We start from the raw sequence: 26,649 nt of genomic DNA on the forward strand, positions 1-26,649 counted from the left end.
GGCACATACCTAGGTTGCAGGTTTGGTCCCTGGTCAGGCTCATATGGGAGGCAACCAGTCCATGTTTCTTACATTGATGTTGCTCTCTCTCCATCTCCCGTCCTCGCTCTGAAATCAATTAAAAAACAAAACATATTTAAGAAAATATCGCCAAATAGATTTCTAAAGTGGTTGCAATTAACACTGACACCAGTAGCAGTAAGAGGGTGCTAGTTGCACCCTATATTTACTCCTGCTTGGTATCGTCTACATATTTTATTTTAGTTCTTATGGGGATGTATTAGTACTTTTAATTTACATTTCACTGGAGAATAATGAACTGTAGCATTTTTGCATATGTACTAGTATATTTGCCATCTAAACACACTTTTATATGAAACTTCCCTTCAAATCTATTGGGTTGTCTTTTTCACATTGGCTGTGGAACTTCTTTATATTTCTAGTTACAGTCCCTTTTCAGTTGTATTTGTTGAACAAATATTTTCCTACTCTGGAGTTGGCTTTACATTCTCAATCAGTATTCTTTTTTTTTTTTTAAATATATTTTATTGATTTTTGACAGAGAGGAAGGGAGAGAGATAGAGAGTTAGAAACATCGATGAGAGAGAAACATCGATCAGCTGCCTCCTGCACATCCCCCACTGGGGATATGCCCGCAACCCAGGCACATGCCCCTGACCGGAATCGAACCCGGGACCCTTCAGTCCGCAGGCCGACGCTCTATCCACTGAGCCAAACCGGTTTCGGCCTCAATCAGTATTCTTAATTTCAGTCTGGATCAGTTTGGCATTCTTTCTGTTTGTTGTTAATGTCTTTTGCATCTTCTTTTAAAAATATATACTTTTTTATTCATTTCTGAGAGAGAGAGGGAAAGAGAGAAAGAAACATCATTGTGAGAGAGAAACGTCAATTTGCTGCCTCCTGCATAGCCCTACAGGAGATTGAGCCTGCACCCGGAAATGTGCCTTGATTCAGAATCAAACCAGTGACCTCTCAGTCCATGGGATGATGCTCAACCAAGTGAGCCACACCATCAGGTAAGGGCACCACCAGGTCAGGGCATATTACCTAGTTTGGGGGTTTGATCCCTGTTTGGGACTCATATGGGAGACAACTAATGTTTCTCACATTGAGGTTTCTCTCTCTCTCTCTCTCTCTCTCTCTCTCTCTCTCTCTCTCTTTCTTGCTTCCTCTCTCTCTCTCAAATCAATAAATATCCTTGGGTGAAGATTTAAAAAAATACAACCTGAGATACTTTTTTTTACTATTACCCTTCTATACTGCAATGTTGTACATCTCTTGAATTAAAAATGGACATTAAATTTAGATAACAGACAAGAGTGTAGATGTTTTAATAATTAAAATGATAACGCTTACATTTAGGATAAACTATTTTTTATTGTCATGTGTGAGAATTTCTCTTATACATAAATAAAAATTACAACATTCTCAGAAGAATACAAACTATGTACAATAGATTACATGCTGTCCACTGTGGCGCTTTCCCCTGTGGATTCCAATTTGGATATTCTGCCAATAAAACGCAACAGTTAAGAGCTCAATTTAGTTTCAAGGGACCAAAGTAATTAAATCAATATTCAGTTTTATACATACTGATAAGCTTTTCACGTTCTTCATTTTCTAAAATAGGAAAAAATTAAAGGTACTTAATTTTTGGTATAAAATTATTTACTTTTTGGCTTTTGGAATAACTTAATCAACTTAAGAAACAAAATTTGGCTTTTTAACTTAAAAAAACCCAAAGCTTCCTCCCCAAATTCCATTATATTTAAAAATCCGTACAATGCTCCCTGCCAACATGTCATTTTCACAAATATTTCTAGAATGCCTTTTGCATTGAAGGCACAAAAGCCAAACACAGACAAAACTATAGCACTTTATATTTGGTATTCTGTCATTCCCGTTTAAAAATCTCTGAAAAAGGGGGTCCTTTATGTAGTGTTTTGATTACCCATAGCCTTTTATCAAATATCTGACTCATTTCTGCACTGGCCCTTGTTCCAAATTTTGCTCTATGTCTCTCACCCTTCAAATTATTCTTCTCTATTTACCATCCTATCAGCAATTTGCAATTTGTTAGGAATTCACGTTATTTAATTTATTCATTGATTTTTTTTTTGAGTGCCTGCTGTGTATTGAGCATGATTCCAGTCTTTGAATATAATGGTTATCAGAACAAAAGTAAAGTTCTCCTTAAAGAAAAATAAGAAAAGAAAATCTGTCATCAATTTAAAAATAAACTAAGTAAATAAAAATGAATAAAAACGATAATTTCAGACAGTGATTGGTACTATGAAAAAATAAACTGACTCAAAAGATAGAAAATAATGAGGAATTTAAATTAATAGCTAAAATTTATTGAGAACTTTATTTTGCACTCAAATCACTTTGCATGACACTTAGTAGTAAATGCTCTTAATCACCTCAGTAAAGCCACCTCACTGCAAAGCCTATACATTTGTTAAACTATATGTACTGTCTCTCAAAAAGGAAGTCAACAAAACTAAAAGTTGGCTTTCATAGAAACTGATCAACAAAGAAAAAAAACAAATCAAAATTCATAGGACTTATGTAATTGGAACATAACAGAGCAGTGATAAAAATATGAGAAGTTCATTAAAACTTGCTAGAAAACATACATTTGCTAATTTTGTTCTCAAACCTTAATAGCACATAATATTACAAGAAATTAAACCAGTTATTTGAAATTTATAAACATACACAACCCAGAACAAAATGGTTTTACAGAAAACTCCCAAACATGGGGGGAAGAAATCATCAGAATCTTATACAAATTGTAATCAAAATATAAAAAGAAGTAATACTCCCAACTTTTAACTTCTTTATGAGGCTACTTCAACCTTGAAGTTGAAAACATATGAGAAATGAGGAAGGAAAATTTCAGGCCAATGATAATTCTAAAATTAAATTGAAAAACTGTAAGTAAAATGTTACCAAAAATCAAGCCACTGCTTGGTCAGTGCTGCTCAGTGGTTGAGCACTGAACCATGAAACAGGAGGTCATGGGCATGGTGGGCTCAATCCCCAGTAGGGGGTGTGCAAGAGACAACACGGATTGATGATTCTCTCTCATCATTGATGTTTTGATCTCTCACTCTTCCTTCCTCTCTCTGAAATAAATTTAAAAAAAACATTTTTGAAGAAAAATAAGAAATCAAGTCATCTCTAAAAGAAACCTATGACCAATTTGAATTTATTATGAGAATCAAAGAAGAGTTTAAAATTGGATTTTCAGGCCATAACTTAACTAGCAGAACCTACATGAAAATATAAATCTCATTGGTTTAGTTATATATATTAGATATATGTACAGCTTTTTTTTGTATGTCAATCATATCTCAGTAAAGTGGTTTAAAAAATAACAACAAAGGAAACAATAAATAAAATTAAAGAGGAAACAGAATGTGATAAAAGATTTAAAAAATTAAAAACCACCCTGTATCTAACTCTTTTCAATAACTTTAAAAAATGAGTGATGTGGACCAGTTTTTTTTAAATGTATTTATTCAAAGAGAAGTTCAGAGCACAAATCAATTTTTAAAAATTAAACTTACAAAATAATACTTCTAAAACAGTTTCCCAAAAGAAAAAAAGAAAGGAAGAAATCCTTTGATAAAGCTTACAACATTAAAGAAAAAAATTGGGGCTAATTTCAAGAGATCAGAAAATATCTGGTAAAATTAAACATTCATTCAAGATAAAAGGTCATGGCAAACTAAGGAAAGAGAAAACTACCATAACCAGGCCATTAGGACTAATAAAAACAATCTAAAGCAAAAATACATAATGTTGAAATATTGTCCTTAAAGTCATGAACAAAAGAATAGTCTCCACTATTGTAACTTATGTCCAACATTGCACAGGACGATTCACTGACTATTAATATTAGCAAAATAAATAACTGATGTAAAAGTTAGATGACAGACTATTTTTTTATAGAGAACATTAAGAATATACAAGACCATTAACAAACTATTAATAAGAGAATTATGTAAGATTCATGGATAGTAGACTAAAATAAAAATAATTTATATTTCTATTAATTAGCAAAAATCAATTAGAAAATATAATTTTAATATGCCATTTTAAAACAACAAATACATGCTACTAAGGAATCTAACTTGGTGTGCAAGGCCTTTACTGAGAAAAGTTTAAAACTTAACTGAAAGACATTTAAACCCAAATAATCTTTATTAATATAAATAGTCAATGTAATAACGATGTTAATCCTTCTTACATTTACCTATAAATTCAATGTAATGCCAACCACATTTCAAGGTCTTCTACGGAATCGATGAGCTTATCATAACATTAATTTCCAAGAATAAAGGGCCAAGAATAACAAGATAATTTCCAAATAGTTGGAAAAAGAACAAGTTGGAGAACACCTCCTAGTTACTAGGACCTAGTAGGTCTCAAAGTTTATTGCAGCCTTTGCAGTTTGTGTAGTGCTGTACTAGAGACCATTGTCAATCCCTGCTTAAGTCTCAGCAATGTAGTCGTTTGGGACAGACAAAAGCGGTCGTCAATCACAGCTAGAAAATCCAAATAAAATACAACAGTGCTTAAGAGCATCAGAGATTCAGAACAACAAAGAGCAGAGGGTGAAGATTTCAGAGCAGGAGATCCATCGAGAGGTGGGCTGATGTTAAGAATGTTGCTTTTTCTCTGGGGCCATTTTCTGATTGGTCCCGTTCAAGGGCTGAATATATGGGCTTTCCTCTGGCCAAGGCTGATACATGGGGAAAGGAGAAACCCGCTGAGCTTTTGTGGGTCTTGTGAGGCTAGAAAGAGAAAAATGGAGCATTGAGTAGGTCAAGGTTCAGGGGAGTGGTGGAGATGGGGGAAATTAGCCCAATGGATATCCATGTTGTGCTCAAGCTATTTTAATTTTGAAGCTGGGAGGGCAGGAGGCTAAATCTTTAGGCTGAAAGCCCTGGAAATAAAAGCAGATATTTTAGCAATTGCAGTGTGCTAAAGCAATTAAATATTGGAGTTTAATAACCACCAGGGAAAGGCAACAGTGAACACCTCACTCTCTCAGTGAAAAGCCCTTGGAATGGGATTCAGCAGAGGTTGACCAGGCTTTACCTGTATTCTAGCCCTTTTCTTTTTTTTCTCTTTTCTTTTTTACCATTTCCAAGTCATCTACCCCCTTCACCTATTTCATTTTATCTTCAATCAAATAATTTGAAAATGTACTTAACCTAAAAAATATATTTGTTCTGAGGACCAATGAACTGCTGGAAGTGAAACACTAGTTTTAAATCACAATTAGTTTGCACATTAATTAATGTGTTACTCCTGAGTGAGTCACTATTTTAATAATAACTTATAAAAGGAAAATGCAGGCAAATGCAAATACGTGTTTAAACTAGTAGTTCTTTGTTATAGCAGCAAATATCTACTGTATAGCAGCACACTGGATCACAGTTATACCTCACTCCCACCTTCCTTTAGCCTCAGAGGGAAAATAATCAGTGAAGAAGGGAGGGATTATCGGTTTTAAGTATGATTTATGACAAACGAGTTATATCATCAGAGAGCAGCAAGCAAATCTTCTTCATAAACTCTCTATAAACTTGAGGAGAGCTAAATTTGAAAATATAATGAATTTATGGAAACTTTGCTCTCCAAATAGGAAATTACAATTTACTTTTTTCATTTTGCTTACTGCAGAGGCAGTTTTCACAAGTGTCTTCTTTTCCACACATAGAGCAGGATGCTCCTTCAGTGTAAGGGCGGGCCCCTGCATGATTTCCTCTGTAAAAAAGGGAAACATTGAGTAGCCAAATGGCTATTTACTCCTCTAATTTACTTATTTTTTTGGTTACTCATTAAGCATGAATGTTGAAAGGAAAATGACTTTTTTTTTTTTTTATTAAATATATTTTATTGATTTTTTACAGAGAGAAGGGAGAGAGATAGTCAGAAACATCGAAGAGAGAGAAACATCGATCAGCTGCCTCCTGCACATCCCCCACCGGGGAAGTGCCCGCAACCCAGGTACATGCCCTTGACTGGAATCGAACCTGGGACCCTTCAGTCCGCAGGCCGACGCTCTATCCACTGAGCCAAACCGGTTTTGGCAGGAAAATGACTTTTGTCCCAATTTTATGCTAATCTATAATTATAAAAGTGTTAATAAGATAATTAAACTGGACAGCCGAATGACCTTTTCGATGTCATTGTGGACGTCCTTCTAGACAAAGCCACGGCAGCAGGGGCTGAGGCAGAGGTGGTTAGGGGCAATCAGGGAGGCAGACAAGCAGTTAGGGGCGATCAGGCAGGCAGGCAGAATGGTTAGGGGCAATGAGGCAGGCATGCGCAGTGGTTAGGGGCAATCAGGCAGGCAGGCGGAGTGGTTAGGTGCAGTCAGGCAGGCAGATGAGTGGTTAGGGGCGATCAGGCAAGCAGGCAGGCCAGCAGTTAGAAGCTAGCAGTCCCGGATTGTGAGAGGGATGTCCCAGATTGCGAGAGGGTGCAGGCCGAGCTGAGGAACGCCCCCCCATGCACAAATTTTGTGCACTGGGCCTCTAGTTTCTATTATAAAAAGCTACTTTAAAACTGTTCTTTACAGCATGTTCTCAATATGTCAAAGCTATATTCTATAAAATAAAATTTTTATTGATGTTTTTAGAGAGAGAGAATAGAAGGGGAGGGAGAGAGAGAGAGATTAATTTGTTGTTCCACTTATATATTCATTCATTGGTTGGTTGATTCTTGTATGTGCCCTGATCGGGTATCAAACCCACAACCTTGGCAGCTCAGGACGACTCTCTACCAACTGAGCTACCCAGCCAGGGCATTATATTCTTTAATATTCTATAAAACATAAATTAGATATGAACCCAGTGTAATTATGTATGTGACAGCCAGTTATTTTTTTGTTGGTTGTACAACACTAAGATTATCTCTTCATTTTGTAAATGAGATAAGAAAAATTTATTTTTTAAAAATATATTTTTATTGATTTCAGAGAGGAAGAGAGAATGAGAGAGAGAGATGAAACATCAATGATGAGAGAGAATCATTGATCGGCTGCTTCCTGCTTGCTCCTACTGGGGATCGAGCCCATAACCCAGGCATGTGCCCTGACCAGGAATCTAACCATGACCTCCTGGTTCACAGGTCTACACTCAACCACTGAATGACGCCAACTGGGCAGAATAAGCAAAATTTAAATTGCAAATGTAAACAAATGCTTTATGGCTTACTTTAAAAGTATAATATCATAATCCTTATCTAGTCCTACTTGATGATGTACCAAAACAATGGTACCATTTGGACAACCATTTGACAGATATCACTTTTATTATGCCTGCTTTTCAATAGTATAAGCTGATACATTCTAACAAACCTGCTTTTTAGTCATCTCAGTGTTTGTGGTAGACTTTATAAATGTTACGTAGAGTACCCAGAGAAAACATTAATAGCATTAGCAGTACTCCATTAAAGAATAAGCCACAATTTATTTACCCATTCATCCGTTTATGGACCTTTGTGTTGTTCTGGTTTTAGACTATTACATATTAAGTTACTATGCACATTTTGAACATTCATATATGCCTTTTTATGGGCATACATTTCTAGGAGTGAAATAAATAGATCATATGGTCAGGGCATATTTAACTTTTTATGAAACTGCCACGCTGATTTTACAAAATATTTGTGACACTTTATATTTGGACCAGCTGGTTGAGAATTCTAGTCCCTTCATATCTTCCTCTGGATTTGGAATGGCCAGTATTTTTTTTTTTTAATCTTTATTGTAGAATAGAAGCATGCTGCATGAAATTCATGCACTGGGGTGGGGGGTGGTCCCTCAGCTCAGCCTGCCCCCTCTCACAATCCGGAAGATCTCAGGGGATGTCCTACTGATGGCTTAGGCTGCAGTCTGGCCTCCCTCTGCAGGCTGATCAGGGGAAGGCACCACTCCCATCACCCCGCTGCTGCTACCACTGCTGGCTGCCAATGTGTTTTCACCAACATGGACTCCAGTTCCTTCACCACGAAAAAATGACAACTTTCTTTAGGCATTTTTAAGATGTCTCTTTCATGGGCTATGACATTTATTTTTCTTTTTATCCTCACCTGAGGATATTTTTCCATTGATTTTTAGAGAGCATGGAAGAGAGAGGGAAAGACAGAGAGAAACATCCATGTGTGAGGGACATTTTGATTGGTTGCCTCCTTCATGAGCTCTGACCTGGGCCCCAGCCAGGGAGGAGCCTGTAACCTAGGTACATGCCCTTGATCAGAATTGAACTCGGACCCTGTGGTCTGAAGGCCGAGGCTCTATCCATGGAGCAAAACTGGGGAGGGCAGTGTACCTTCATTTTTTCCTCCAGGAGTGAGGGTGAAAAACCCTAGATCACCTTCTTGGATTCTTATTACCCAAGAACACTGCGAGTGGCATACAGGGAGCTTAGCCAATGAGTGGTAAGAAAAGGTGTTTCCTCTGCAGCTCATGCACAGAGGTGGGCCTGCTGGGGCCAGGCGGTGGCAGTGGCTTGGGCATGCCCCCCTGCCTCCACTCCAGGACTGCGCCATCCGTGGCTTGCCTCACAGTGTTAGCAGTCCCCTTCTGCCCATCTGCGCACACAACCTCCTCCTGAGCTGGTCGTGACTGTTATGGCGTCCAGCTAATTTGCATATTACCTTTATATCTTATCTAGTAACAGACAAACATGGTAATTGACTGTTCCTTTGCTACGCCTCCCATTGGCTAATCAGCACGATATGCAAATTAACCACCAAAAAATATGGCAGTTAATTTGAATACGTAGGCTCCAAGCGGCAGAGGGAAGACTGAAGGCGGCTCCAGCCAGAGGGAAGGCCTGGGTCCCGGGTGCTGGAGGAAAACCTGTGCCCGCAGCCAGGAGAAGGGAAGGCCTGTTGCACAAATCTCTGTGCAACAGGCCTCTAGTATATAGATAACATTACAGATGTTCCTTATTCCCCACCCCCATCCCTTCCATTGCTCTCCTTCACTCAGTTCCTGCCCCACTCCAAGCCTTCACAACCCTTTTGTCTATGTCCATAGGTAATGCATATATGCACTTAAAATCTCTTCCACTGTCCCCACCTCCTCTCCCCACTTCCCTCTGCAATTTTCAGTCTGTTACAAGTTTCCACACCTCTGGCTCTATTTTATTCATCAGTTTATTTTGTTCATTAGTGTTTATTTATTTTGATTTTTAGATAATTTTTTTAATTATTGTTTAAAGTATTACAAATAGTAGTAAACATGTCTCCTTTTCCCCCCATTGACCTCTGCCCGGCTTCCCCCACCCCCCGGCACATGCCCTCACCCCCTGTAGTGTCTGTATCCATTGGTTATGATTATATGCATGCATACAAGCCCTTTGATTGATCATTTACTCCCACCCCCCAAGCCTCCCCGGCCTTCCCACTGAAGTTTGCCAGTCTGTTTGATGCTTCTTTGACTCTGAATTTGTTTTTGTATATCAGTTTATGATGTGCATTATATTCCACAAATGAGTGAGATCATATGATATTTCTTTTTCTCTGATTTGCTTATTTTGCTTAGCAAAATGCTCTCCAATTCCATCCATGCTGTTGCAAATGGTAAGAACGCCTTCTTTTTTCACTGCAGCATAGTATTCCATTGTGTAGATGTAGTTTTCTAATCCACTCATCTGCTGATGGGCACTTAGGTTGTTTCCAAATCTTAGCTATTGTAAATTGTGCTGCTATGAACATAGGGTTGCATATATCCTTTCTGACTAGTGTTTCTGTTTTCTTGGGAAATATTCCTAGAAGTGGGATTATTGGGTCAAATGGGATTTACATTTTCAATATTTTGAGGAAACTCCATACTGTTTCCACAGTGGTTGCACCAATCTGCATTCCCACCAGCAGTGCATGAGGGTTCCTTTTTCTCTGCATCCTCTCCAGCACTTGTCGTTTGTTGATTTGTTGATGATAGCCATTCTGATAGGTGTGAGATGGTACTTCATTGTTGTTTTGATTTGCATCTCTCAGATGATTAGTGAGTTTGAGCATGTTTTCATATGTCTCTCGGCCTTCTGTTTATCCTCTTTTGAAAAGTGTCTATTTATGCCCTTTGCCCATTTTTTTGACTGGATTGTTTATCTCCTCTTGTTAAGTTGTATGAGTTCCCTATAAATGTTGGAGATTAAACCCTTATCAGAAATAACATTTGCAAAGATGTTCTCCCATGCAGTGGGCTTTCTTGTTATTTTATTGATGGTTTCTTTTGCTATGCAGAAGTTTTTTATTTTGATGTAGTCCCATTTGTTTATTTTCTCCTTAGTTTCCATTGCTCTAGGAGCTGTATCAGTAAAGATATTGCTATGATAAATGTCTGCCATTTTGTTGCTTATGGTTTCTTCTAAGATTTTTTGGTTTTCCATCTAATGTTTAAGTACTTTATACATTTTGAGTTTGTTTTTGTGTATGTTGTAAGTTGGTGGTCTAGTTTCATTTTTTGCACACGCCGAGAATCAGAGTCATGGATGCAGGGTGCAGCCACCATGGGTCACAGGGGGTGGGGGGCCCTCCACACTGAGAATCAGAGTCACAAGCTGGCTAGGGGGCCAGGTTGCATGACCGTCCTGTGTCAGTGGGAGGCTCACTTGTGCGCCGAGGGTCTCATGGGCCCTATGCCGCTATGGTGGGCCAGTGGGAGGGGGACGCACTCTGGTTCACAGGAATCTGTGGCCGGGATGGCTGGAGTCTTGTTGTCTGTGGGTCTGCAGCTGTTGTAGCAGGTCTTTTTCCAGAATGGCTGTAGGGTCCTGGTTTTTGTCTGAGGCCAGTCTTTAGATTAAATTTTTTACAGCTATGTATTTATTGGCATTTATTGTTCATATTTTTTATCTTTTCCTTCTTTTTTTTTTAAAATATATTTTATTGATTTTTTACAGAGAGGAAGGGAGAGAGATAGAGAGCCAGAAACATCGATGGGAGAGAAACATCGATCAGCTGCCTCCTGCACATCTCCCACTGGAGATGTGCCCGCAACCCAGGTACATGCCCCTGACTGGAATCGAACCCGGGACCCCTCAGTCCGCAGGCCGACGCTCTATCCACTGAGCCAAACCGGTTTTGGCTATCTTTTCCTTCTTATTCTTCCTCTTCTTAAAAAATATCCTTCAACATTTCATGTAATATTGGTTTGGTGATGAAAGGGCTTCTTTACCTTTTTCTTGTCTGTGAAGTTCTTTATCTGACCTTTAATTCTAAATGATAGCTTTGCTGTGTAGAGTAATCTTGGTTCTAGGTCCTTGCTTATTCATCACTTTGAATATTTCTTGCCACTCCCTTCTGGCTTGCAAAGTTTCTGTTGAGAAATCAGCTGACAGTCCTATGGGTGCTCCCTTGTAGGTAACTAACTACTTTTCTCTTGTTGCTTTTAAGGTTCTCTATTTGTCTTTAACCCTTGGAATTTTAATTATGATGTGTCTGTTGTGTGCCTCTTTGGGTTCCCCTTGTTTGGGATTTTCTATGCTTCCTGGACTTGTAAGACTATTTATTTCACCAGGAAGGGGAAGTTTTCTGTCATTATTTCTTCAAATAGGCTTTCAATATCCTGCTCTCTCTCTTCTCCTTCTGCCATCCCCATAATGTGAATGTTGGCATGCTTGACATTGTCCCAGAGACTCCTCACGCTATCTTCACATTTTTGGATTCTTTTTTCTTTTTTGCTCTTCTAAAAGGGTATTTCTTGCCGAAACCAGTTTGGCTCAGTGGATAGAGCATTGGCCTGTGGACTGAAAGGTTCCAGGTTTGATTCCGGTCAAGGGCATGTACCTTGGTTGCGGGCACATCCCCAGTGGGGAGTGTGCAGGAAGCAGCTGGTCAATGTTTCTCTCTCATCGATGTTTCTAACTCTCTATGTCTCTCCTTTCCTCTCTGTAAAAACTCAATAAAATATATTTTTTTTTAAAAAAGGGCATTTCTTACTCCTCATATTCTAAATCATTGATTTGATTCTAGGAATCTTCTATTCTACTGTTGAATCCCTGTAAATTGTTCATTATTTCATTTAGTCTTTGCTTAATTTCTGACTGGTCCTTTTTCATGTCTTTGAAATTCAAAGATTCTTGTAAGTCTCATTAAGTCCCTTGAATCTCTCACTAAGTCCCTTGAAGCTCTCATTAAGATCCTTTAGTAACTTTATAATCATTATTTTGAACTCTGTATTCAGTAGTTTGCTTGCTCCCATTTCTTTCATTTGTGACATGTTTCTTTGTCTTCATATTTGGTTGCTTCCCCGTATTTGTTTCTATCTATTAGATAGATCTGTTATGTCTCTTGGACTTGGTAGAGTGGCCTTGTATAGTAGGTGTCCTGTAGGACTCAGTGGCTCAGCCTCCCCAGTCACTAGAGCTGGGCCCTCTAGGTGCACCCATGTGTGGGCTGTGTGCACAGTCTTGTTGTAGTTGAGCCTTGGTTGCTATTGGCATCACTGGGAGGAATTGACCTTCAGGCCAATTGACTATGAGCACCAGCTGTGACTATAGTGGAAGAACTGCTGTGCAGGAGACACCCCTATGGAGCAGAACTTGCTTCAGTGGGACTTGGTGCTCTCAGAGTCTGCCTTTGAGTGTGTTGCTTGTGGATGGATAGAGTTATAATTTGGTATGGTCTGAAGCTGTACCCCAGGTTCACTGGCTCTGGGGACTCCCAGGAGGTGCAAAGTCAGCCACTGCCAGGACCAATCCACAGGAGCTACAGAGAGATCTGCAGATAGCTGCTATTTGTGTTGGTCTTGGAAGTGCCCAGGTGAGGCTCAACTCTGATTCAAGGCAGGATGGTGCTAGTGCTGAGTCTTGGGCCTCTTATTGATAGGTTTGGGGCATGCTGACACCAGCTGCTGCTTGTTTGAGAGATTCTAGAAAAGTCTAAAGCCTGAACTGGGGCAGGTCTGGAATGACCCATCTTTAGACAAATTGTTGTGTAGCAGTATTCATTGTGGTTTTAATTTGTATTTCCCTAATGATTAATGATATTGTGGTTTTTATTGTTGCTTATTGGCCACCTGCAAATTTCTTTATTAACCTTTTATTCTTTTATTTTTTATTGTTTTAAGTATTCCTGATATTGAATTGGTACAAGTCTTTTATCTGATATGTTTTGCAAAGACTTTTCTTTACTCTGTAGCTTATTCTTTCATTCTCTTACCAATGTCTTTGAATACCTATAATTATAATTTTAATGTAATCCAACTTGTCAATTTGTTGTTTTATGGATCAGACTTTTGGTGTGGTAGCTAAAAATTTTTGGCTATGCTAAGGGCACAAATTTTCATCCATGTTTCTTCTACAAGTTTTATAGTTTAATTTTTATATTTAGGTCTAAGATTAATTTTGAGTTATTTTTATAAGTTTTATTTCGTGTAGATTCAAGTTTGCTTTTGTATATGTAGATGACATATTGTTTCAGAAAGCATTTGTTGAAAAATTCCTTTTCCTCTGCATTGCCTATGTGTATCTATAAAAAGTCAGTTGAACACATGTGGTCAATCATGTGTAATTTATTTTTGTACTTCTTATTTTGTTTTATTCATCTATTTGTCTAACTTAATGTCAGTATCACAATGTTGTGATTATTCTAGCTATAGTAATTCTTGAACACAATAGTGTCGGTCCTCCAGATTTGTTCTTTTATTTTAGCTGTTTTGGCTAGTTTAAGTCCTTTGCATTTCCATATGATAATGTATATTTTTTAAGCTATTATAAGTGATAATGTCATTTTATTTCAGCGTCTGATTGTTCATTGTTAGTAAATGGGCATGTAACTGAGTTTTGCATCTTGATCTTTTATCTTAAAAAAAGTCTAGACTCCATTAGATTTTCTATATAAATCTGCAGTCATGCAGTTAGCAAAGTATGGCCCATAGCTAAGAATTAATTTTTTATATTTTAAGGGGTTATTTAAAATACAAAAACACAAGATGGATATGTAACAGAATGCATGTGTTCTGCAAAGCCTAACATTTTTACTATATGTAATTTACAGGAAAATATTTTGCTATTAGGTTTAACATTACATGCAGATTTTTCATAGATGCCCTTTATTGGGTTTAAGATGTTGCCTTCTGTTTCTAGCAGGCAGAGAACTTTCACTATGAATGAATATTTGTCTTTTACTCCATCCAGTGAGATTATCAGATGATCTTTACTTTTAGGTTGATTGATATGGCTAATTACATCAATTGATTTTAGAGTGTTAAACTAGGCCTATATTCTTTAAATAAACCCCATTTGGACAGGATGTATTATGCTTTTACCATATTATTGGATTCAATTGCTAACTTTTGTTTCAAAATTTTCTACCTATATTCATAAGAGATACTGCTCTGTAGTTATCTTTTCATTTTATTTCTCCTGTGTAATTTGTGTCTTTTGAGGAATTTGTTCACTTCATCCAAGTTGCCTCTGATTACTTAACCCCATTATTATTTTTAGTGACTTTCTTTGTCCCTGACAACACTTTAGCTCTGAAATTCACATTATCTGATATTTATATAGTCACTGCAGATTCATTTTGCCCAATGTTAGTATAGTAAAGCTTTTTCCATCCTTTTACTTTTAATGTGTTTGTATAAAGTATGGTTCTTGTAGGTAGCTTATAATTGGTTCTGGATTTTTTATCTAATCTCACAATCTCTGCCTTTTCATTTGGGTGTTTGTAGCATTTATATTTGATGTGATTATTGACATAGTTAAGATTGAGGCTATCATCTTCTTATTTATTCTTTGTTGTATCTGTCGTTTGTTTTTCTTCTCTTTAAGTTATGCACGTGTCATACTCATTTCTGTTGCTAACTGAGAAAGCGTAAAATAAATACAGGAGGAGATATACACATTTGTACTCTCCGTAGCAATTTTGACGTATCTCAGCTTCTTTTTATCAACCCTATATGTTTATTCTATACTTGGATTTTCATCTTTTGTATATTTTACTTTAATATTTTTGTTGTTAAATGGTTGGGTTGTAGATGGATTTTATCTTCTTTCTTGTACAGATCAATGGGATTTGAGTTCCAGAATTTTATTTTTGTAGCCTCCCATGAGGCTTATGTTATATTTCCACTTAGATGCACAATAGTAAAAAAGGCAATAAAACTTATGGTATTTTTTTTTCTTAAAAGAATGTGCTTTTCACTATCATTCAGAATCACTTGCTCATTTCAGTTATGGTATAGTATATTAGGAAAGCATCTGCAAACCTATTTTGTGTTTCAGTTTTTAGTATGGCACTGCATTCTATGTTACCTGTTGTTCTATTTAACAAAGAATGTCCATCATTTTAACTCTGAACTTTAAATATCTCATGGTAGGTATAATTCTTTACACAAGGTAATATCATCTCACCACCTACTATTTTCATCTGTTTCTTTGATTATCATTATAGAGGGAGGCTTCATTTATTGAATATATACCTGCTTTTTTAGTCTAAATCCTTATTTTTGGAAATAATTTTTAACATTGATTTCAATATAAAATATTTTTAAAAGCAAAACAACTTACAGAGGTCCATAATCACACACAAATATTGCAGTTGCAGCTCCCTGGAGTTGAGGACAAATTGTCATTGCACAACCAACCTTATATGAATCGGCCCAAACTACCTATAAAGAAAGGAATTTTAAAATAAAATATGCAAAACACCTCTATGAAACAATGCACTATGGGAATAACTATAATCTTAGTCATGCTCTAAAAGTGAGAATACATAAATTTTTATTAACTATTTTTCTTAATTTCTATTTAGTTTAAAACAATTTTTAAAAGGCTGCTTTCATGAGGGCTACATAACTAGTTTTTCCTCACTGATAATTCTCATAAGTCAAAAAAATATAATATGTAGCCAAAATAATATATTTTTCTAGATGATTTATGAAAAAAAATTATTTTCTTCATAGGTATAAATGTAAACAATATTAAAATTACACTATAAATGAAGACAATGATACACTTTTATTTCGTTTTCTCTAAAAACTTCTACTTAGTTTATGATAACATTTTAAATTTTGTGGCCCTAACCATATTCTACTTTTGTCAAATTACAAAAACAGATAGAGATAGAGACTAAGAACATATTGCGTTTATTGCAAAAAACATGCTTGCCATAAGGATGATGAATATTTTTGTTTCATTGTAAAGAATAGCAGTTATTCAAAAGAAGAAGATTTCTATGAAAAACTAACCATGGAGTGAGGCAGGGGTAGATAGAGAGTTGAAAAAATTAGTATTTTTTTGTGACAATGATAGAGTGGAATTTTCTTCTATTGCTTAAATAAACAAAGGGGAAAATACTTATTTATTCATTTGGAAAACAAACTAATGAAAGAAAATTGATATAGATTTTGATAACACAAATTATTTTTCTAAACCCATTTAATTTACAATTCAATTAAAAAAATGTATTGATACATTTTATAAAGTAATATATTAGTCACCATTTCCCATGATCTGCATATAGCTATAGTCAACAATTTTGCAAAATATATTTTAATGGCTCTTTGAGAGGCAGCAACAACTATTCTGAGAAGGATTTCTAAATTTACAACATCCTGTTGTCAGACGAAGTTTAAATGGAATAGAAGCATGAAAGCTACTAATTTCTGTGTTCAGTGAACCTCTAATAAGAATGGCATGCTTTCAGACACTGTATGTTAATTCAAATTAGACAGATATGTTTAGAGAAGAGAGTTCTTCTCTTGCTTAAATGGTCCATCCTAGGGGCTCTGTGTCATGCCTAAAATGTGCTTCCATTTCTCACCCAAAACTCTCACAACAACCAACCAAAAGAATTGTAAAAATTATAGGAAATAAAGGTCTTCAGGATACTGGACATATGACAACAAAGGATAATGCCTCCTGGGAGTTCAGGTTGGGGAGGCTGTGAATTATACAAGTGTCTCAGCTTGTTGCTTTGAGAGCGTTTCCAGGCCATGACTGGTGGGGTAGGGGTGTTGGAGAAACCAGGAGGAGCCTAATGGATCCACATAGTTGAGAGACAGCTGAGAGTCCGTGGAGACCAAGGAGGCAGGCGTTTGGGTGGTGTAGTACCTCAGTGGTGACAATCTAACAGTGACCCTACTATGGATACCTCCAGTAGGTTCCCAACATCAATTCAGCAGAGCACTAACCAGAGCATGCATTTGAAGAACTACCCTAGACCCTAAAAAGAACTATTTATAAAAAGTCAATGAAAGAATACAGGAACTTACATTGGGCCAGGAGTAGGGCCTTTTCCGCTAGCTCTACTGGCAAGTTTCATAATTTCTGGGGCATTGGGTAGAGTATGCAGAAGAATTTTGCCTCCATCTAATATATTTTAAAAGCAGGAACCAAAAGACTCAAACAAATTCCAAGTAACTTAATTGTATCCCAGAAGAGAATTCAAGAATATTATAGGCATATAAATAAATCAAGCATCCAAGAAGGCAAGATTTATAAAGTTGAAGGTATAATAAAACATATCTAAATATGATAAGCAGCAGAAAATTTTACCCATAAGGAAGAGGGATAATCAATCCATTGAAACTATCCCAGAACTAACCTAGAGAAAACATTAGAATAATTATTGTAACTATCTCATATGGTTGAAAAGGTAGAAGAAAGGTCAAATATCCTTTTTTTAAAAAAAAAATGTTTCTTTATTGATTTCAGAGAGAACAGGAAGGGGAGAGATAGAATCATTAATGATGAGAGAGAACCATTGATCAGCTGCCTCCTGCATGTCCCCTAGTGGGGATCGAGCCTGCAACCCAGGCATGTGCCCTTGGCCGGGATCAAACCCACGACTCTTTAGTCAGCAGGCTGATGCTCTATCCACTGAGCCAAACCAGCTAGGGCCAAATATTCTTGATATAGTTACTGATTATGTAAAAAAGACAAAAATCAAGCTTTTAGAGATATAAACTGTAGTATATAAGATGAAAAATAAACTAAATGTTGTTAATAGTAGATTAAACATTAGAGAAGAAAAGATTAGTGAACTTAAAGATAAAGCAATAAGACTATTTGAAATTAATCACAGAGAGGAAAATCTTAGAAAGAAAAGAGAACAACAATAATCATGGGGAAATTCAAGTGGCCATCAACATTGGTGAGTGGAATCAGGGCAGACAGAAGTCAGTAACAGAAATATTTCAAGAGGCAATATCCAGCATTTATCAAATTTTGATTTAAATTATAGACATATAGTTCTAAGAAACTCAGTAAACCACAGCACAGAAAGGTGATGAAAATTTTAGTAAATTATGAAATGGCTCCAGATTTGTTGTAAAGAAAATTTTTTTTAACTGAAACAGAGAAAAAAAAGGCACATTACATAACACTGGAATAAATAAAAGATTGAGATTTCTTATTGGAATTAATGCATTGAAATGACAATGGAGTAATCTTTAAAGTTCAGAAAACAAAAGCTCCAGAGAATTCTATATCCAGTAAAACTATCTTCCAAATGAATGTGAATGTTCAGAACACCCAAATGTAACTGAAAAGAAAATGCTAGCCCTGGTCGGTGTGGCTCAGTTGATTGTCATCCCATGCCACCAACAATTTGCTGGTTGGATTCCAGTTGGGGCACGTGCCCTGTTTGTGGGCTCTATACCCAGTAGGGGGCATGCAGGAGGCAGCCAATCAATGTTCCACTCTCACATTGATGTTTACTTCCTCCTCCTCCTCCTCCTCCTTCTCTTCCTCCTCCTTCTCTTCCCTCCCTTCTTCCCTCCCTCCCTCCCTCTCTCCCTCCCCCTTTCCCCCTATCCTCCTCTCTCCCTCTCCCTCTTCCTCTCTCTCTCTCTTCCCCTCTCTCCATCTCTCCCTCTCCCTTCCTCCCTCTCTAAAAATAAATACAAAATATTTTAAAGAAGAAAATGCTAAAAAATGTCTTGTGATTGAAATATGCATAAATAAGAATCAATCAATCAAATGTCAAATATTTACCTGTGTATAATGGCCACAAGCTTTGGAACAATGTAGAGTACTATAATTATAAATCATCTTTTCATTACACCAAAGACCAATAGCAAATTCCGGTTTAAATTGGTATGATCCACCTAACCAAATATTTTCTCCCACATATTTAAAAGTTGGATGACACTGATATGGTTTTTCTGAGCAGGTGTTGGGTTGGTAATTGCACTTGTTTGCCCATGCTTTTGCAGTCTTCGCTAAACCTTCATCCCAAGACTGAAAGACAAAAATAATTTAAATTGAATTTTGCATATTCATTTGCATTGATGTTATTCTAATGATTTTAATAGATGAAATTTTGTTTAAATTTTTAATTTTAATAAAATATAGTTTTTCTTTGGCATTTATTATGTTCACCATTAGTCAGTTCTTTTAAGTTGTGCTTCAGAAACACTCTATGATCCATTCTGTGGAGGTTTATTTTTGTATCTATTGGACTGGTATAGAAGCAGTCAAAAAATATTTGAATGTGACTTAAATAAGCCAGAGTTCACAGTCCAGTAATTTAGAGAATCATGCAAGCATATCATAAGTAAAGGATGAGGACCCATTTATAATTAAGAACTTCCTAGCACGCTAGAAATAGAATTTTCTTAATTTGATCAAGTGTATCTATATAAAAAATACCCAAACCTCTTGACTGATTAAAAAATGCCTCAGCAAATGGAACAGGTTGACAGTATAACCATTTCCCCCAAAATTAAAAATTGCTCTGAACCAATGATTGCCATGTGGTTCCCATTCTTCTACTTTCTGAATAGAGATCTTTGTTGTGGTTGTCTTGTCCTTGTGCTGGCATTGAAAGTTTTTTTTAAAATATTTTTTTATTGATTTCAGAGAGGAAGGGAGAGGGAGAGAGAGATAGAAACATCAATGATGAGAGAGAATCATTGATTGGCTGCCTCCTGCAAGCCCCACACTGGGGATAGAGCCCGCAACCCGGGCATGTGCCCTTGGCAAGAATCGAACCTGGGACCGTTCAGTCCACAGGCCGATGCTCTACCCACTGAGCCAAACCAGCCAGGGCTAGCATTGAAAGTTTTTGTGGAGGACACAGACAATCACATGGCCAATGGTATCCATCCACACCTTACTCTGTTGGAGAGGTTGCTGTGTACCACTCAGCGATATTAGACTCTGAATCGGTAACTGGACAGGATTTTGGGTTTTATCCTTTGAGGGAGGATATTGGGTTTTTTATTCCTTTGAGGGAGTTTTTGAATTTGTTCTATGTATTAAAGAAAAGGAATGAAAAATATTCCATTACCACAAAAGGAATCGATGGTAGAGATATTTAAGGTAAGCATGCTAGGATAACCAGACTAATTCTGGCCAGAAGGATATGGGTGGGAATAGAATACATCACCTCTAGGTCTGATCATAAAACTTCTGTGCAACCCTTCAGCTTTCTCAATGGTGACTCTGGGGAACATGTGTTGACATGATGGAACCAAGATGTAAACTGCCCAAAGGCACTGCAAGGAGAACAGGTGATATAGAGAGCCATGTCACTGAGATGCTAAACCTATGTTATTTAAAACTAGAGGCCCAGTTCATAAAATTTGTGCACTTGAGGGTAGGGGTAGGGGGCGTCCTTCAGCCTGGCTTGCGCCCTCTCACAGTCTGGGAGGCCTCAGGGGATGTCCGACTGCCAGAGAGGCGGTAGAGGCTCCTGCCACGCCACCACAGCTGAGACTTCTGCCTGAGCGGCACTCCCCCCTGTGGGAGCTCACTGACCACCAGGGGGCAGCTCCAGCATTGAGCGTCTGCCCCCTGGTGGTCAGTGTGCATCATAGTGACAGGTCATTTCACCGTTTGGTCAATTTGCATATTAGCCTTCTATTATATAGGATAAGTCAGACAGTGAAAGACAAACTCTGAATGATCTCACCTCTATGTGGAATATCAAAAAACCAAACTCATGATACAGAGAACAGTTTAGTGTTTGTCAGAATAGCAGGTTGGGGGTAGGTGAAAGGTTGAAGGTGATCAAAATGTATAAAATTCCAGTTACAAGATAAACGAGTTTATGGCTGTAGGGTACAGCATTGCAAGTACAGTTAACAATTCTGTATTGTATATCTGAAAGTTGCTCAAAGATTAGATTTTAAAAGTTCTCATTACAAGAAAACATGTAACTCTGAAGTAATGGACCTTAATTGTACTCATTGTGGTAATCATTTTGCACCATGTACATATATCAAATAATTAACTTTTATATTTTAAACTAATACAATGTTATATATCAATACAAAATTTTTAAAAGTTTGCATGATTTCAGGGCTGATCTGTTAACACATCATGCTCTATTTTTTCTGACATTTATGAAAAATTGACATGAGAAATGAGATGCCTGGTTTTTCTGGATGATGCAGTAGTGGATGACAGGAGAAACTCCTGTTGAAGTCTTAGCCAACAGTCATCACTTCTACTTTTGGCCAAAATGGAGTAACTTTCTGACTTGAAACAATAAAACTAACATACATATGTGAAAAAGCAAGACACATGAAACCAGTCAACAAAGACCAGTGATCCCTGAAAGGAGGGAAACCAATAAGGTGAGTCCTATGATGGCCTTATCTGCTGCCTTGGGAGAATGTTCAGGCCATACACGAATACCAGAAAGCACAGACGTGCACAGAGGCAGGGCTGTAAAGAAGGCTCTTTAGCAGAGGGTTGATTAACACACACATGTGAAGAACATATGCAACACCAGGGAATGAATCACTCAAAATGACAGGAGAGCATATAACCTAATGCTTACACAGCACTGGGACTATTGCTTTTTCCTGCTAGCGAGATTGGAATTGTGTCGAGTACTCAGGAGGATCGCTCCTTAAAAGAGATAATTATCCCTAGCCTCAGTCACTTCTTTTGTTCTGCCTTACAAATCGTAAACACAAGACTCAAAAGGATCAAATGCCAAGTAACATAAGTCCATGCCAGAAAAAAATGACAAGAATATTTACATAAATACAAAAATTACCATCACCCAACAAACAAAAGTGGACAGATTCAGATATCTGATACAAACTTATCTGCATACAAGGACTCATGATAATACAATTAAAAATGAGGAGAAAGGCCCTGGCTGGGTAGCTCAGTTGGTTAGAGTATCATCAAGGTGCACCAAGGTTGAGGGCTCTCTGGTCAGGGCACATATGGGAATCAACCAATGAATGCATGAATAAGTGGAACAAATCTATGTTTCTCTCTCTCTCTCTCTCTCTCTCTCTCTCTCTCTCTCTCTTCCTCTCACTCTAAAATCAATAAATTAAAATATATTAATGAGGAGAAAAATCAATGTATGAAAATTGAACCAGAATTAACACATATGTTAAAATTAGTAGAGAAAGAATGAGTGAGAATTTTTTTTTTTGCATGAATGGAGTTATCAATGGGCTGTGAGATAACTTCAAATTGTATAGTTAATATGTTTATAAGTGGAGCCTTTAATATTTGACTATACAATGGCTAAAATTTTTTAAATTCGTTTAAATCTGCAGACCCAAGAAGCTCAATGAGCCCCAGGAAATATGAATAAAACTACATCAATGCACATCATAATCAAATTTCTGAAAACCAAGGATAAGGAGATTTCTTTAAAGCAGCCAGAGGAAAAATACACCTGATGTACATGGGAACAAAGGAAATGATCCAGTAGATTTTTCATCACAAACAATGTGCAGGAAGATAGAAGTTAGCAGGGCAACCTAGAATTCTGTTTCTAATGATAATATTGGTTATAACTTAAGTAGAAATAAACTCACAGACACAAAAAGTTGATAGGATTAATTGCCAACAGACCCATAGTATGAGAAATATTAATGTCCTTTAGGCAGAAGGAAAAATGATGCAAGGTGGAAATATTAATCTGAAAAAAAGGAAGAAAAGCACCAGATCTTTCATGTAAAGTGTTAAAATAAGAAAAATGATCACATGTTTTCAAAGTTAAACTATATATAAAACAAAGTAAAATCAAAGAAGGCTCATGGTTCTTCTACCTTACTCCTTTCTTCCTCCTCTTCTGCAGGTAGCTATGAAAAGTTAAATTAATCTACATTTTTCCTTTCATTTTTTTAAAAATATAGCATAAGTATGCATTTATATAGAATGTGTGTATATACAGGGGTGGACAAAAGGAGGTTGTAATAAAAATAAACTACAGCTGTAATAAAAATAAACTACAAGAATAAACTGATTCATGTCTTCACAGCTATCAGCTGTATATGAATAAACACGCATATGTAACTCTAGCAAGTAACAGCTTCAAGATTTCCTTTCTCTTTCCCTTCTATCACAAACCACCCTGCAGGAGACAGCTCAGCCAAAGCATAATTTTAAACTGCAGGCCGAAAGTCCTAACTGAATGCATACAAATGCGTCCATAAAATGAATCACCAAGATCCCTTAGTATAATCCCAGCTCATTTTTTTTCTCACCATGTATTTCATGTTGGCTGCGGGGGGCTGGACTGTGCGACGCATTTCATTGTGAGCTGTGACACAGTCCTCTATGAAACTCTTGTCTTCGATGGAAGGTATGGTGGGAGTTTGATTGGTTACCAGATAGAAACCTAAAGTCCATAAGAAATTTAATTTGTTCCCATAAACCATGGCAAGATGCAGAGGATGCCCTGGCTGTGTGGACTGGTAACGGCTAAGCCAGCCTGCGCTCTGCACCTGGGCCCAACGTTCTCTGATGGTGTGAGCTCATTGAGGGTTGCACAGCAAGCTGGGCCCCAGGGGCGGGGCCAGAATGGCCAGGGAACAGGCAGCAGGCGGAGCTGCCCAGAAAGCCCTGGGCTACAGGGGAAAGCCTTGAGTTGCCCCCTGGTGCAGGCATTCAACCATCCTGAAGGCACTGTCTGTGGACCTAATCTGGAATCACTGTGAAGGGCATCTGGATTGTAATCCAGATTGCAACATTCAGGCAGCACCGTGTCATGCAAAAGAACGAGATGAGCCCTAGGTGCTTTGACTCAGTGGATAGAGCTTAGGCCTGTGCATTTAGTCCTGGGTTTGATTCCCATCAAGAGAGCATGCCCAGGTTGCAAGGTCTATCCCCAGAGGGGGATGTGCAGGAGCCAGCCAATCAGTGATCCTCTCTCATCATTGATGTTTCTGTCTCTCTCACCTTCTCTGAAATCAATAAAAAATATTTTTTTAAAAAAAGAGAAAAAAAAATGACATGAATTAGATGCTGACAATGGACCAGGCCTGTGCAAAACCCTATGTGTTAGTTTCATAGACTCAGCGTCTGTGTATTGCTTTTTTATTGTTTTAAATAAATTGCAACATCAATCTCTGGTTTCCTCAGAGATTGGGAATAAAGCTAGCATATACTGGATGACGTAGTGTGATTCTCTAATATTTTGTCAAAAGCTTAATTCAATGACTTGCTTGTTTTAGTATCTAAAGAGAATGACTGCCTAAAAATAGACACATGGAAAGTGTAGCCAAGTACGTTCTCTGGACAAAATCTCTTCTTGACACTTACCTTTGGAATACACCTGCCTTTTTGGTGACTAGGGAATTTCAGATAAGGACTCATTTAATTGGTATGCTGAAGACTAGGGCAGAGTACATTTGATTGGTTATTTTACTTACATTGCAATATAAATCCATTTTGTTCAGCTTAATGTTTAAGACCCATTATATCAGTGTTGGAGTAAGTTTCTCCTGGACCCTGCTCAGTTTAGCAATTGTGGGAATACTCCCTCCTTTATCCTGCTTGACTATGCTAACTGTAGAGTCCAAGTCCCTGGACGCCAGGTATTAGATGAAGAAGACATGAGAAGTCGTAGGCATATGGGAGAGTCTTTATTGCAGCCCAAGTAGCCATTGCTTCTAAGGGGCCATTAGACAAAGCAATTCTTCAAAGCAGCCTCACAAAGGCAGCCATTGTGCACACAGCAGCCCCTTTATGTAAAAGCAGCCTCGGTAAACATAGGAGCTATCACACAAAGTAGCCTGACTAGGCAGCCTCTCACTGGCTGGCCAGTAGCACATCTTTATACTAACTTAGACAAAAGAGGCTTCTTGCCAAAATAGTGACCGCAGTATTGGGGTTATAGAAAAGTACGCCTGCACAGTGCATACAATGAAACTGCTGTGTCCTTGCACCTGTGTATGGCAACTTGGCCTTGAACATCTGGCACACTCTGATCAGGGTTCCCACAATCAGTTATATTATTATTCAATTAAATCAGCACTTTTTATGTGATATTAAATAACATTTAAATATATATATAATTGATTTCAGAGAGGAAGGGAGAGGGAGAGAGAGAGAGAAACATCAATGATGAGAGAGAATCATTGATTGGCTGCCTCCTGAAAGCCTCACAATGGAGATCAAGCTGCCACAATCCAGGCATATGCTCTGACCTGGAATCAAACTGTTACCTTCCAGTTCATAGGACAATGCTCAACCACAGAGCCATACAGGCCAGGCAATGACAGTTTTTATTATTACTGTGTTTCAAGTAAATATATATTTTAAATGATTTTATTGATTTTTTTTAGATAGAGAAGAAGGGGGAGGGAGAGAGAGAGAAAAAAACATCCTGTATACCCCATACTGGGAATTGATCCTTTTACTGGGGAAGGAGGCTCTTGGTGTGGTGCGTGGGACAATGCTCAAACAATGGAGCCATACTGGCCAGGGCTCAAATAAATATCTTAATTTGATGATTTGATTTGAGGTTGTTTATAATACTAATTAACTTAAGTGAGCACATATTTATATCTACTGTTATTCTAGTCCTTTAAGCTTGCCATCAAAAAAACCACAAAATTTTGATGCAATTAGTCATTATCTATACATATAAAAGCCAAGCCATTGGAACAACAGAATGACCGGTTGCTATGACAAACACTGCAGCAGCCAACTGGCCCAATTGGGGCCCCAATTGGTCTCCCCAACCGCCTGTGGCCCCTTCCCCTGGCCAGCCCTGCCCCTGATTGACTCAGGAATGGAGCTGACCGGCCAACCTCCCCTGACCCCTTCACTCCATAGGGCAGGCCAGCCAGACCCCACCCATGCATGAATTTGTGAACCGGGCCTCTAGTTTGTTAATAAAATGCAGAAAATTATATTATAAAATGGGGTAAAATACAAGGATCCCAATGGAAATTCTACTGAGAAATACATATTTTTGTTCAATTATCTGCTAATGGAGAATGCCAATGTGTGTTACTTTCACATTACATGTACAGTCTAAACTGAGCTTCTGATATTCTACATCCCAATCCTTACCTTTCCAGAATCTTCCCTATCTCAGTTAATGGCAGTTCTCTCTCTCGTTTGTTTTTTTGTTTGTTTGTTTTTTTTGATGTGTTTTTTTTTTTAATCTATTACTCAGGCCTCAAACTTTGGAGGCTTTGGTTCTTTAGCAAATTTTGTTAAAAATATAAATGTCTTTATAGTTTCAGACCTCGATCAGTGCTCATCATTTAAAATGGCATCTCCTCTATTTTATGGATAAATGCAATGGCTTCCTAGTGGATCTTCCTGTTGTCTAGTCTCAATACATCAGTAACAGTATACAGTATAGTCTTAATATACTTAAATATTTGGAGTGTCTACTATGTACCAGGTATTCTTCTTGGTGCTTGGAATTGCA

At 37.6% G+C, this 26,649-nt stretch overlaps 1 protein-coding gene across 1 annotated transcript; it reads right to left on the reverse strand.

Annotated features, from left to right (window-relative positions):
- Positions 1-1,438: 1,438 nt before the first annotated feature.
- On the reverse strand, positions 1,439-23,641 carry GLIPR1L1 (GLIPR1 like 1). The gene is made up of 6 exons (XM_036298970.1): positions 23,468-23,641; positions 18,996-19,241; positions 15,567-15,667; positions 5,717-5,805; positions 1,615-1,641; positions 1,439-1,530 (listed from the first exon to the last, which is right to left on the reverse strand). Exons 1-6 carry the CDS (start codon positions 23,639-23,641, stop codon positions 1,439-1,441), a joined length of 729 nt encoding a protein of 242 aa, XP_036154863.1.
- Between the last annotated feature and the right edge of the window lie 3,008 nt (positions 23,642-26,649).

Source organism: Myotis myotis, unplaced genomic scaffold, assembly GCF_014108235.1.
Source record: "Myotis myotis isolate mMyoMyo1 unplaced genomic scaffold, mMyoMyo1.p scaffold_m19_p_3, whole genome shotgun sequence".
NCBI lineage: Eukaryota > Metazoa > Chordata > Mammalia > Chiroptera > Vespertilionidae > Myotis > Myotis myotis.